Genomic DNA, 13,357 nt, shown 5'->3' with positions numbered 1-13,357 from the left:
AAAGAAGTTAAAACCAACTGTATTCAGATGATAGAGGTCCTTACAGAGGGAATGAATAGATTCCTAGAGGAAAGCAAGGAAACGCAAACAAATAATTGGAGGAAATGAATAAGCCCCTAAAAGACAGCCAAGAAAAAACAAACAGTTGAAGAAAACAGGTAAAACCATTCAAAGCCCTGAAAATGGAAATAGAGGCAATAAAGAAAACACAAACTAAAGGAATCCTAAAGGAAAAAAAAATATTAGGAATGCTTACAGGAACTACAGAGGAAAGCATCACCAATAAACTATAATAGAAGGGAGAAAATTTCAAATGATGAACTACAATAGAAAAAAAATGGATGTGCTGGCAAAATAAAATAAAAATTAAAATCTAAAAAATTCCGGGCACAAAACATTTAGGAATTTTTGAACAGTATGAAGGGTCATAACGGGAACAGAAGTAGGAGAATATTCCCTACTCAAAGGCCCAGAATATATTTCAACAAAATCATAGGAAAAATTTTTACTAACCTAAAGAAGTAGGTGCTTATAAAGGTACAAGAATCTTACAAATCACCATAGAGATTGGATTAGAAAAGAAAGTTTCTGTATCACATAATAATCAAAACATTAAACATACAGAACAGAAAAAGAATATAAAAAGCTGCAAAAGAAAAAAACCCAAAGTAATATATAAAGACAGATCTATTAGAATTATACCTGATTGCTTAATAGAGACTCTAAAAGTCAGAAGGTCTTGGACAGATGTTCTGTGACTGTAAGAGACCACAGATACCCAGCATAAATGGAGAAGATAAGCTATTCCATGATAAAGTCAAATTTAAACAATATCTACCCACAAATACAGCCCTACAGAAGTTGCTAGAAGGAAAACTCCAACCCTGAAATGTTAACTGCACACATGAAAACACAGAAAATAATCTCACACTAGCAAAACAAAAAGAAGGGAAATGAAGACATATATACACAGACACACATACACACATCCACTATCAACAACAACAACAAGAAGCAACAACAAAATAACAGGACCTAAAAGTCATTGTTCATTGGTATCTCTCAAATTCACAACAAAATAACAGGAACTAAAAGTCATTGTTCATTGATAGCTCTCAAATTCAGTTACCTCAATTCACTAATAGTAAGAAACATTAAAAGAATGGATACAAAAACATCCTTTGGCTTCATACAAGAAACATACCTCAAGATCAAAACTAGCCATTATCTCAGGGTAAAAGGGTAGGCAAACGATATTCCAAGAAAATGAAACTAATATGGAAGCTGGTGTAGCCATTTTAATATCTAGCAAAATAGATTTCAAACCAAAATTAATTAAAAGAGATGGGAAAGGATACTAAATATTATCAACAAAAAAATCCACCAATATGGCATTTCAATTCTTAATAACTATGCTCCAAACAAAAGAGCACACACATCTATAAAAGAAACACTACTACAGCTTAAATCACACATTCACACATTGACCCTCACACACTGATAGTGGGAGATTTCAACACTCTGCTCTCATTAATGGACAGGTCATCCAGAAAAGAACTAAACAGGGAAATACCAAAGTTAACTAAAATTACAAACCAAAAGAACCTAACATTTATTTACAGAATATTCCACTCAAGCACGAAAGAATATACCTTCTCAGCACCTCATGGAACTTTCTCCAAAACTGATCACATACTTAGACACAAAACAAATCTAAACAGAGACAAGAAAATTGAAAAAAAACCCCTACACCCAGTCAGACCATGGATTAAATCTGGATGTGGAGGGAGGGATGGAAGATATGGTTCATTGGTTAAGAGCACTGACTGCTCTTTCTGAGGACCCAAGTTCAATTCCCAGCATCCACATGGCAGCTTACAACTGTCTATAATTCTAGTTCTAAGGTACCCAACACTAATGACAAAACATCAATATACATAATATGAAAATAAATAAATTAAAAAATAAGAATAAAACTGGATATCAACAACAGAAACAAAGAAAGCTTGCAAACTAATGGAAACGGAACAACTGTCTATTGAATGATTACTGGGCCAAGATAGGAATAAAGAAAGAAATTAAAGACATCATAGATTCAAAGATAAATACACAATATATGCAAACTTATGGGAAACTGTGAAGGCAGTGCTAAAAGGAAAGTTCATAGCACTAAGTACCTACACTAAAAAAAAAAAAAAGGAGGGATCTCAATCAAACTAACAACTAAGCAGCACACTTAAAAGTTCTAAAACAAAAAGAAGTATGCACACCCAAGAGAAGTAGATGGTAAGAAAATATCAAATTGAGGGCTGAAATCAATTAAATAGAAACAAAGAGAACAATATAAAGAATCAAAGAAACAAAAAGTTCTTTGACAAAACCAAGACAGACAAATTCTTATCAAAACTAACTAAAAGATGGAGAGAAAATATCCAAATTAATAAAATCATAAACCAAAGGGGGATATAACGACAGACACCAAGGAAATCCTGACAAACACAAGGTCATACTTTAAAAAGAACCTGAATGCCACCAAATTTGAAAATCTAAGACATGGGCAAATTTGTTGATAGACACCCATTACCAAAGTCAAATAAAGATCAAGTAAACAATTTAAATAGACCTGTAACCACCAGTGAAATAGAAGCACTCATTGAAAGTCTCTCAACGAAAAACAAAAAAAGAAGCAAACAAATAAAAAACCCAAACCAAACAAACAAAATGAGCAAACCAAACAAACAAAGATACAAAAACTGCCCAGGGTCAGGCAGTTTTAACTCAGAATTCTAACAGACTTTCAAAGAAGAGTTAATACCAATATTCCTCAAATTATTCCACAAGATAGAAACGAAATATTGCCCAATCTTTTTGTGAAGCCTCAGTTACCCTGGTGCCCAAACCACATAAGGACTTAACCAAAATAAAAATTAACGACCAATTTTACTTATGAATCTTTGAGTATTTTAAAAATACTGAAAGAACCCACTAAAAAAATCATCTATCTGAACCATGGTTCAGGAGGCTTTGTTAGCAGTTAGTTGACAGAAAGTAATCATAGAATGTCAGAGGGCATGCAGGAGAGACAGAAAGACACAGGAAGTAGTAGGGTAGGGGTTGAAGTGATACAGGTTTTTCTGGTTTGGCTAAGCAGAAGCTTGGGTCTTTCAGAGATACCAGCAAGTATAGAGGGTAACTAGTTGCTATTCAGTCTCACTGAACTAGCAGGTTTTGGCTCCAGCCTTTGAATCTCAAGTTTTATTCATAAATAGAATAATATAGATTTGGTTAAAACTATCTTTAGCATCAGTGAAAGAACCAGTGCCTGTGGGACAGAATTCCTGCCAGGCTAATATCCATGTATGTGCTAGGCCACTGATAGAGTACCTGACCCATAATTGTGGAGTTGCAATTGCTGGCTGAAAGAGCAGTAGGTAAGGTACAGCCACTGTGCCAAAAATAGAACAACAGGTGGAGTTTGGGGATTCCTGCAGAGAAGGTGGGGAGAATGGATTGTAGGAGCCAGAGGGGTCAAGGATACCAGAAAACTCACAGATTCAAGTAACCTGAGCTCATAGGGGCTCACAGAAATTGAACCAACAACCACAGAGCCTGTATGGGATTGACCTCAGCACTCTGCTTGTGTGTTACAGTTGTGTAACATGGCTTTCTATGGGAGTCCTAAGAGTGGGTGCAGGGACTGTCTCTGATTTACTGGCCTTGGGACGCTATTCCTCGTACTAGGTGCCTTGTTCAGCCTTAATACATGGGGAGATACTTGGTCTTACTACAACTTGATATGCTATGTTTGTTGATATTCATGGAAGACCTGTCGTTTCATAAACAGAAATGGAGGAATGAATTGATGACATTGGGAACAGTGATGGCATCACGGGAAAGGACTGGAAGTAAAGGAAGGTGCAGGAACTGTGACTGGGATGTAAAATAAATAAATAAATTCATGTATTTAAAAACCTTTAAGTATTCAAAGAACAAAATTGAAGATGATATTAGAAGATGGAAAGATCTCTTATGCTCATGGATTATATGATTAAGAGTAAAAATGACCATCCAACCAAAACCAATCAATAGATTCACTGCAATTCTTCTCAAAATCCCAAAACAATTCTATACAGACATTTAAAGAACAATTCTCAGCATCATAATGAAAAATGTAAAGCTAAACATATCATAAACCCATGATAGCTAAAACAATCCTTAGCAATAAAAGAACTTCTGGCACTATCACCATTCATGATTTAAAGTTGTACTACAGACCTATAGTAATAAAAAAAAACTGTATGATATTGCCACTAATCAGGCATATTGATCGAGGGAACTGAAGACACAGACATAAAACCACACACTATAGACACCTGAGTTTTGATAAAGAAGCCAGAAATACACACTGGGATAAAGAAAGCAACTTAAATAAATTGTGCTGATCAAACTTGATGTCTCCATGTAGAAGAATACAAATATATCTATATTTATCACCCTGCACAAAACTCATGCCCACTTGGATCAAAGACCTCAACATAAACCCATATACACTGAATCGGACAGAAGAGAAAGTGGTGAATAGCCTTAAACTCATTGGCACAAGAATAGATATTTTGAAAATAATATCTATAGCATAGGCACTAAGATAAACAACAAATGGGACCCCATGAAACTAAAAGGCTTCTATAAGGAACAGGACAACTTCAATAAGGAAAAATAGCAGCCTATGGAATGGGAAACAATTTTTTCATCAACTCCACATCTGGTAGAGGTCTAATATCCAAGATATATTAAAAAACAAAACAATTCAATTAAAATAGGTACAGATCTAAACAGAGAAGTCTCAGTAGAGGAATCTCAGATGGCTAAGAAAGACTTAAACATCCTTAGCTATCAGGGAAATGGAAATCGACACTACTTTGCGATTCCATCGTACACCTGTCAGAATGACTAAGATCAATAAACGCAAGTGGCAGCTCATGCTGCTGCTAAGGTGGAGCATCTTAAACTTGTGATCCTCAAATGGACGGAAATAGAAAACACTATACTGAGTGAGGTAAGCCAAAAAGAGGAACATGGGATGTACTCACTCATATTTGGTTTCTAGCCATAAATAAAGGACATTGAGCCTATAATTTGTGATCCTAGAGAAGCTAAATAAGAAGGTGAACCCAAAGAAAAACATCTAGGCATCCTTCTGAATATTAACCTTCATCAGGCGATGAAAGGAGACAGAGACAGAGTCCCACATTGGAGCACCGGACAGAAATCTCAAGGTCTAAATCAGGAGCAGAAGGAGAGAGAGCACGGGCAAGGAACTCAGGACCGCGAGGGGTGCACCCACACACTGAGACAATGGGGATGTTCTATCGGGAACTCACCAAGGCCAGCTGGCCTGGGTCTGAAAAAGCATGGAATAAAACCGGACTCGCTGAACATAGCGGACAATGAGGACTACTGAGAAGTCAAGAACAATGGCAATGGGTTTTTGATCCTACTGCACGTACTGGCTTTGTGGGAGCCTAGGCAGTTTGGATGCTCACCTAACTAGACCTGGATGGAGGTGGGTGGTCCTTGGACTTCCGACAGGGCAGGGAACCCTGATTCCTTTTTGGGCTGACAAAAGAGGGGGACTTGATCGGGGGAGGGGGAGGGAAATGGGAGGCGGTGGTGGGAAGGAGGCAGAAATCCTTAATAAATAAATAAATAAATAGGAAAAAAAATAAAAAAAAAAACATGTGATCCTCTTGCTCCAGCTTCCTAAAGAGCTGAGGCTACAGTCCTGCATCCATAGGAATGAGGAACAAATGGAGAATTGTGGAATTTTTAACTATGTAAGATGTGTTACATTTGTTTATGCTGTGGAGTATTACTTTACCTATGTGAAGGTGTGTTACATTTGTTTATACTTCCTTTGTTAGCATGTAAAGGCGTGTAACATTTGTTTATATTGCATTTGTTTAATTATGTAAAAATGTATTGCATTTGTTTCACCTTGCCTGTCTAGGGCATCTGATTGGTCAAATAAAAAGCTCAACATCTAATAGCTAGGCAGTACAGAAATTGGCTGGGCTGGTAGGCAGAGAAAGAATAAGTAGGAGGAGAAATCTAGGCTTGAAAGAAGAGAGAAAGTAGAATGCAGAAGAAAGAGAGGGACACACCCAAGAAGCCAGGCAGCCATCAGCCAGACAGATAGGAGAAGAAGGAAAGGATGACATAAAGAAAGGTAAAAAGCCCTGATATAAATCATAGATAAAGAGGAACAGATTAAAATGAGATAAGTCACACTATTCATAACTAATAATAATCTCCGTGTCATGGTTTGGAAGCTGGTTGGTGGCCCAAAATGAAAAAGGCTTTCTACAGAAAATATTGCATGTTATGAGATGTTTATACTATGTAGCCTGTGTGAGAGATTGAGTGAAATAATAATATATAAACACTTCCAAAAGAGTTGAATTTAAAATTGAAGCTCTCAAGTATTAGATACAACGTAACACTTATATAAAGATAGCTTTTATATCACACAACACTTATATAAAGATATCATTTACTCACACCAATGAATTAATAGATATCAGAAATTATATACAACAGGGGTTGCCTTGGTAATGGGTAGATATGGAGACCCACAGTGAGGTCAATGAGACTTTTTAGCTTAGCAACTTTATTTTTTAAATTTATTTAACTTTCTTTTTAATGTGCATTGGTGTTAGACCCCCTTGGAACTGGGGCTACAGAAAGTTGTGAGCTGCCATGTGAATACTAGGAATTGAATCCGGGTTCTTTGGAAGAATAGTCAGTTTTCTTAAATGCTGAGCCATTTCTCCAGGCCCTAACAGCTTGTTTTAAAGTTGCACAAGTGACATACAATTATGAACTGGTTTTGTAATTAAAAATAATTAAAAAATTTTAAAAGATGGAGATCTGATAAACCAAATTTAAAACACATTTTATAATTTCAACTTCACTAACATAATCATAAAATCATCATTAAGCCGGGCATGGTCAACAATCCCTGCACTTGGGAGACAGAGGCAGGAGAATATCTGTGAGTTTCAGAACAGCCTGACCTACACAACCAGTTCCAGGGCACCCAGGGCTACACAGTGGTATCGTGTCTCAAAGACACACACAAACAAATAATGAATTTTTTATGTCATCCCTCTCCCATATAGAAAACATATCACTATCTATTCACTCTTATCTTTCCTTAGAAAATTTATCTTCAGATTTAATCACCGAATCACTAAGATCATTGTAATCTAACAAGAAGTACAATTAAAACTGAATAGATGTAAACAGAAGGGGCAGGAATACCTTGCTCTTCACTGTTGAAAACTCACCTAGGAAAGGATTTTACCAAGAAAACACTCCAGTCAAAATTCTGTCACACTGGGAAACTTTTTGATTCTTTTACAAATTCTTCAGGGAAGCAGGTGAGAACTATAGTGATCTCCTGAGATGACTTGTTTTACGATGCAAGGAAACAAACCCCACCTCTTTGACCATCCCCTCAAGTACCATGCACAAGCTTAATTTTGACAAGCGACTGATGTTCGTGGAGATGGGTACGAGTCAACTCACAAGCAGATGCTGAGAAAATTGAGTGTGATCGATTTTCTAAGGTTAACACTGACCTCAGACACCAACAGCCTGATAAATTAAAACTAACACCTGCTTTCTGAAAGAAATCTCACAAAAGGTATCCACCCAGGGATGCTTTTGTCATATTGGAGTGCTACATTAGCAATCCTAATGAGTTTTACTTTTCTTTAATTATCACATTTTTGGCATCAATATAGAAGTATAGTCTACCCAGGAAAAGAAGGAGGAGGAAAAAGAGGAGAATGAAGAGGAGCAGGAGGAGGGGGAGGAGGGGGGAGGGGAGGAGGAGGAGGGGGAGGAGGAGGGGGGAGGGGGAAGAGGGGGAGGAGGAGGGAGAGGAGAGGAGGTTGAGGAGGGGGGAGAAGAATCAAATCAAACTGTGTATTACTCACAGACATGCACAAATAGCAACAAAAAGGAAATTAAAATTCCTTGTATCTTTCTTCAGTAGAACACATTTAGACTGCTATAACCTTTGACCCTTCACTTGGCCACAAATTGGCATCCTAAGTTGCTCCTTAGAGTACACAACCAACATTTTCTCTAGCAATTTCTCAAAGAACAAAGCTTGGGAGAAATCTTACTACCATAGATTTCTCAAGAAAATTTTCCAAATGCAAGCACCAAAGGCAGGTGTCTGAGCACAAGCATGTTGTCACCAGCACGAGTTTGGTTTCTCCTTATGGCACTAGGGCTCCAAGAAGACAACCCCTAAGATATCAGAAATTATGCCACAAATAATTAATATCACTAACTTCTTTGACCTCATGAAAAAAAACTAATTTAAAAAATTTCATGAAGCATTCTAGAGCTGAACATAATTATAATCCTTGAAATTCTAACATTTCCCCTTAGACTCTGTAGTGATGGACTGTAACATCATAAAAATCTTAGAGATAGATCACATTTAGAGTGAACGACACTGAGAAAATGTTCAAGTACACACACCTGGCAACATTATCTGTCGGATTCATTTAGCATCTATTGGGCCTCCATTCAACAAAACAAAACAAAGCAAAAAAAAATGTTTGGAACACACAGGAGTCTAAGAATTAACTATGTCTTTTCCGTCTTTCCGCATCAAAACGCCAGAGTTATCATTGCAATGATGACGACCTTAACCAGATGCTGCAATTAATTATAAGGGTAACAAAAGGAAAACAAGGAAGAACCACTCATGTGTATTTAGTACCATTACTTTCTTTTGTCTGCGTGAATCCATAGAAGATATGAATAAATTTTTTTTTAAAAAATCACCCTATTTAATAACAGTACTCTTCATAATATCCATAAAATTTTCTTATTATTCTGATAACAGACTCCTTGTCTTGCATGTTTTTGCTAAATAGTCATAGAGATTGCTGTTTTCTCCTATGATGATAACATAAATTACTAAGGCACAGTATCGAAACAACATTTGAGTTTTAATAATTCTAAAATTTCAGAGCTGTAAAAAAAAAATCCCCATAGCGTTTGCTTACAAATTCTACAGTCCCATCTGCACAAGTAAATGATGTTATCATCATCACAAAAACTTCCATCACGCTGCTCTGAGACTGATGAGGGAGGGTATCTTCAGAGCAAAACCTGCATCCCACTGGGTAATAGTCCCACTCACTAGCAGATAGCTAAGAAAACTTAATGTACTTTGAGTATTTATCCCTATGTAAGATCACAAAACATCAGTCACTTACGATTTTGAGTCATCCCATAGCACACAATAGGGATTCAAAGTGCCCTAAAAATAAAGAGAACAAAATATACCATGAGTAAACATATAAAAATTGTTGAATTATTGAAATACACATTGAATGTTGGCTTTATAATCTTGTAGTCAAAGATACATTAAAGGGTTTTCGTTTCATCCTGTAAGAAATTCACATTTTCTTTCTCATAGATGTGGAAATTTTGTTTTGTGAAATTTTATCAAAACGATTACCTTTATTCCAAATATAAATGTTTTTCAGTATGTTGAAAAAAAACTGAATGCTTCATATATTGTACGGTCATGTCATGGTGATTTCTATGTCCCGTTCATTTCTCTGATTATAATTGCTCAATTACATTATTTATGAAGACCAAGGCATTTACAACGTTATGCTAGAGTGAAAGGCCCACCCTATACTACACATGTACATATCCCATTACCATGTCATCTCGTTGGCTTTTCCTAGAGAACAAGAGAATTGCTAAATGTCTATTTCCAGAGCCCAGTAACAACAGAACTTTAATTAACAGGTCATATTTCAGTGAGGTCATATGTAATGAAACTCTAAGAAAAGAAGGGGCTAGATTTTATGCATCTCAGTAATGCTGTATTAAATATCCACCATGGCCTGTATGATAGTTTTTCTACACCCAGTTAGTCCAAGTAATTTGTTTTGAAAAGTCCTGATATTGACAAATGATTTCTTTCTGTTTGTTCATAATTGGCTTTTCACCCCCTTACATCTAACTCAATTCTTTATATAAAATATTTATATATCTAAAAATTCTATCATGCTCCCTAAGAGTTTTTACTATTCCATTAAAGACATCCTGTGGCTTCATTTTCTCTTATTCTTCATGATACATACTTCCTGAGACATATCTTAAAGGTCCACTTAGGTAAATCATCCACTTGCATCCAGTCTGTGCAGAGCAAAGTGGTGCTATTTCCTTTCCAATTTAGAAAACATATTTATAATAATATAAACTGAAGATTATATCAGCTAGCTGGTAATGTCTTCCTGAACTGGAGTGCTATTACTCACATTGCCTCTTACACAGAGTCTATTGGGAACCTTTAAATTCTGACGTGGGAATCCTATACACTCACTCTCGTTTCTAAGAGTTGAATCATCATAGGGTTAAAAAAAAAAAGATGCACACATGACTGTATCCCCATCCCACCAAGTCATTGATGAAATCAGTGACCGGGCCAACCCAGTTTAAGAGGCACAGAGCTAATATGGACTGCTGTGTTCCTTTTTTCATGTAAACACGCTCCTTAGGAAACAAGCAAGGATAATTCAGTCTTTAGAACCCCAAGTCTCTAATTACAGGGCTGAAAGGAATGTCCTTAATGTCGAGAAAGGAGTCATGGTGGGACAAAAGATATTCACTGGATCAACTTTGGAATTTTATTAGAAATAAAAATCAGTCCCATTAAAGTTTATGAAATCAACTTAACCTCACTTATTTATTACACATTTTAATAGCTACATATGAATAACTCTAATATTTATAACACAATTTTACTACCAAAAGAACATATTCAAGGTGTCTTATCATCAAATAATCATAACCAAATACTATGTTTTCAGAATCTATTATATCATTAATATTCTCCCTTTTATGGAAAATAATGGCCATAGCCCTATAGAAGGTAAATAAGAAACATACAAATGGAATGTTTCTATAACAAGCAAAGAGATATAAATATCACAAGTCAGAGATTCCTAAGAATGACACTAACAGTCTGTGCTAATAGCAAGAGGTTTTATGGAATGCACAGATCCCCACCCGGCTTTTAAGCGAAAAGTATATCTGCGTGGTCATGAGATGGGGATACGATGGTGTCCCACATAGATTTTTTCCTGTCTTTATCAGATCTTATCTGGTTGTTCTTGGATTCATGACTATTGTTATTTTCCGATAAATATTAAATAGCTAAAATATCATATAGCTTTGTTGTATTTATCTAATATTTTATTCACAGTAGCTCATTATCCTTGATTTATCACAATGAAGAAGAGGACTTGGAAGTGCACATTTCATGAATATTAAATACAAGTGTAGGTAAGGAATCTGCTTTCTAGAAATCTTCCTTCCTTCCTTCCTTCCTTCCTTCCTTCCTTCCTTCCTTCCTTCCTTCCTTAACTTCTTTCTTTCTTTCTTTCTTTCTTTCTTTCTTTCTTTCTTTCTTTCTTTCTTTCTTTCTTTCTTTCTTTCTTTCTTTCTTTCTGCTTTTTTGAGACAGGGTTTCTCTGTAGCTTTGGAGCCTGTCCTGGAACTAGTAGACCAGACTGGCCTTTAATTCACAGAGATCCACCTGCCTCTCTTTCCTAAGTGCTGGGATTTAAGACATGTGTCACTACTGCCTGACTGCTTCTAGAAATCTATGAGTTAAGTCAAACTTTTCTATAGACACAGGATACTTATATGCTTCATTTCTTTAAAGTTATATACATGAGTGGTGTGTCTGGATGTATATTTGTGTACCATGCATGTGTCTGAGGCCTGCAAAAGCCAAAGACAAGAATGAATTCTCTGAAACTGGAGTTGTTACCAACAACTGTGAGCCACTATTTGGGTTCTGGTACTAGAACCTGGGTCCTTTGGGAGAGCAACCAGTATTTTTAACTGCTGAGCCACCTTGCTAGCCTCAATGCTTGGTATTTTTCAATTATTTATATTGATTGAAGGTTAAAAAAGAGAAAACAATATCAGAGAGCAAATGCAACCTAATCATCAAGCCTTGGCTACCACTTTAGCTTTTAGTGCCCCAATGCTTTAGATAAAGTTGTAAAGATAGAATGTATCTTGTAGTCTTACTACAAAACTTGGTCTATACTCAGTTTTATTCTCTAGTTTTATCAGCCCTGTACCTCTTAGATTCTATTTCATGCTTCTCTCACTTCCTCTCTTTATGAAAATAATATTAATATCAGCCAATGAGAATTAATACTTGTGTGAAATGTACCATCCCAGCCGACAGCACAAAACAGGCCAATGCTTCTCTGGATGGATCATGCAGTGTAGTTCCCGCTGTGTATGTAGGCTTAGGCACCATGATCAATAACGGAACTTTTGAAGCTTTGGAAGTACACAGAACAGTAGGTATGGATATCTTTATACTTATATGGACTCAGTTACATAAGAAATAGAAGGGCAAGTATGAAAGAAAGAGCAGCAACAAGTGAACTCTTAAAAACAACGAAGGAATCCCAAACAGGCTGAGTGGCTCTTCCAAGAAAAAACTTATAAAATATTGGCTATAATTTTCAGATACTTCTGTTACATTGACCGTGCTACAAGATCTGTTTTGAGGAACTTATGGAAATCAATAATAGAAAGGCCAGTCTTACAGAAAGCAGGAAGAAAATGTAATGGCAGGAACTAGCAGACTGTAAGCAATCTGGGAAGGAACCCAGACAAGCTGGCTTTAAATTCATTAACTAACAAAAGTTGTCAGGTACATGGGACAGATGGGCTAAAGACTAATTTACCAAGCTGTCTATGTAATTGACACTTGAATGCACTGAAACTGCATACATTTGAAAATACGCACTGTTGCTGTCAATTTTTTATCAAAACAAACAAATAATCTGCCTCTGTAGAATCCAATCAAAATGCTACAATTCAAGGCAATTTAAAAATTCTTGGTTACACACTTTTACACATTTTAAAAGAGCACATGGCTCAAATTTCCTAATTACAAGACAAGACAGAAAAATGGCCAAAGTATAGGAGCGTTGGGAACGGGAAGGAGTTTCTCATGTTGGAGTCTGGTTGAAGCCTCTGGGCCCCTGAGAGTGGAGAAGTCCAGAACAATTAACACTTGCTTAAGGCCTTTCCCCCTTTCTCAGCTGTAAAACTGAGATATACTAAAAACTTCACCAGAAGCCTCTTTTACAAAAAGACAGATTCTAAAATCCTTCTGTAACCCCTCTGACTCGTGGTGTAAAAATGGAGGGTCATTTAGGTAACCATTACACAGTGAAATCCAACAGTTTCCCAAAATCTTATATAGGCTCAACACAAGGAC

At 36.4% G+C, this 13,357-nt stretch overlaps 1 protein-coding gene across 3 annotated transcripts in view; it reads right to left on the bottom strand.

Moving 5' to 3' along the window:
* Positions 1 to 13,357, bottom strand: part of Adgrb3 (adhesion G protein-coupled receptor B3) — a 714,721-nt gene that overhangs the window by 312,031 nt on the left and 389,333 nt on the right. For all 3 annotated transcript variants that reach the window (XM_075980559.1, XM_075980557.1, XM_075980558.1), the window contains exon 16: positions 9,303 to 9,346. In XM_075980559.1, the coding sequence (XP_075836674.1) occupies positions 9,303 to 9,346 (44 nt within the window). The remainder of the gene's footprint in view (positions 1 to 9,302; positions 9,347 to 13,357) is intronic.

This window comes from Microtus pennsylvanicus, chromosome 7 (genome assembly GCF_037038515.1).
Source record: "Microtus pennsylvanicus isolate mMicPen1 chromosome 7, mMicPen1.hap1, whole genome shotgun sequence".
Classification (NCBI taxonomy): Eukaryota; Metazoa; Chordata; class Mammalia; order Rodentia; family Cricetidae; genus Microtus; species Microtus pennsylvanicus.
This window is presented reverse-complemented; position numbering and strand designations above follow the sequence as displayed.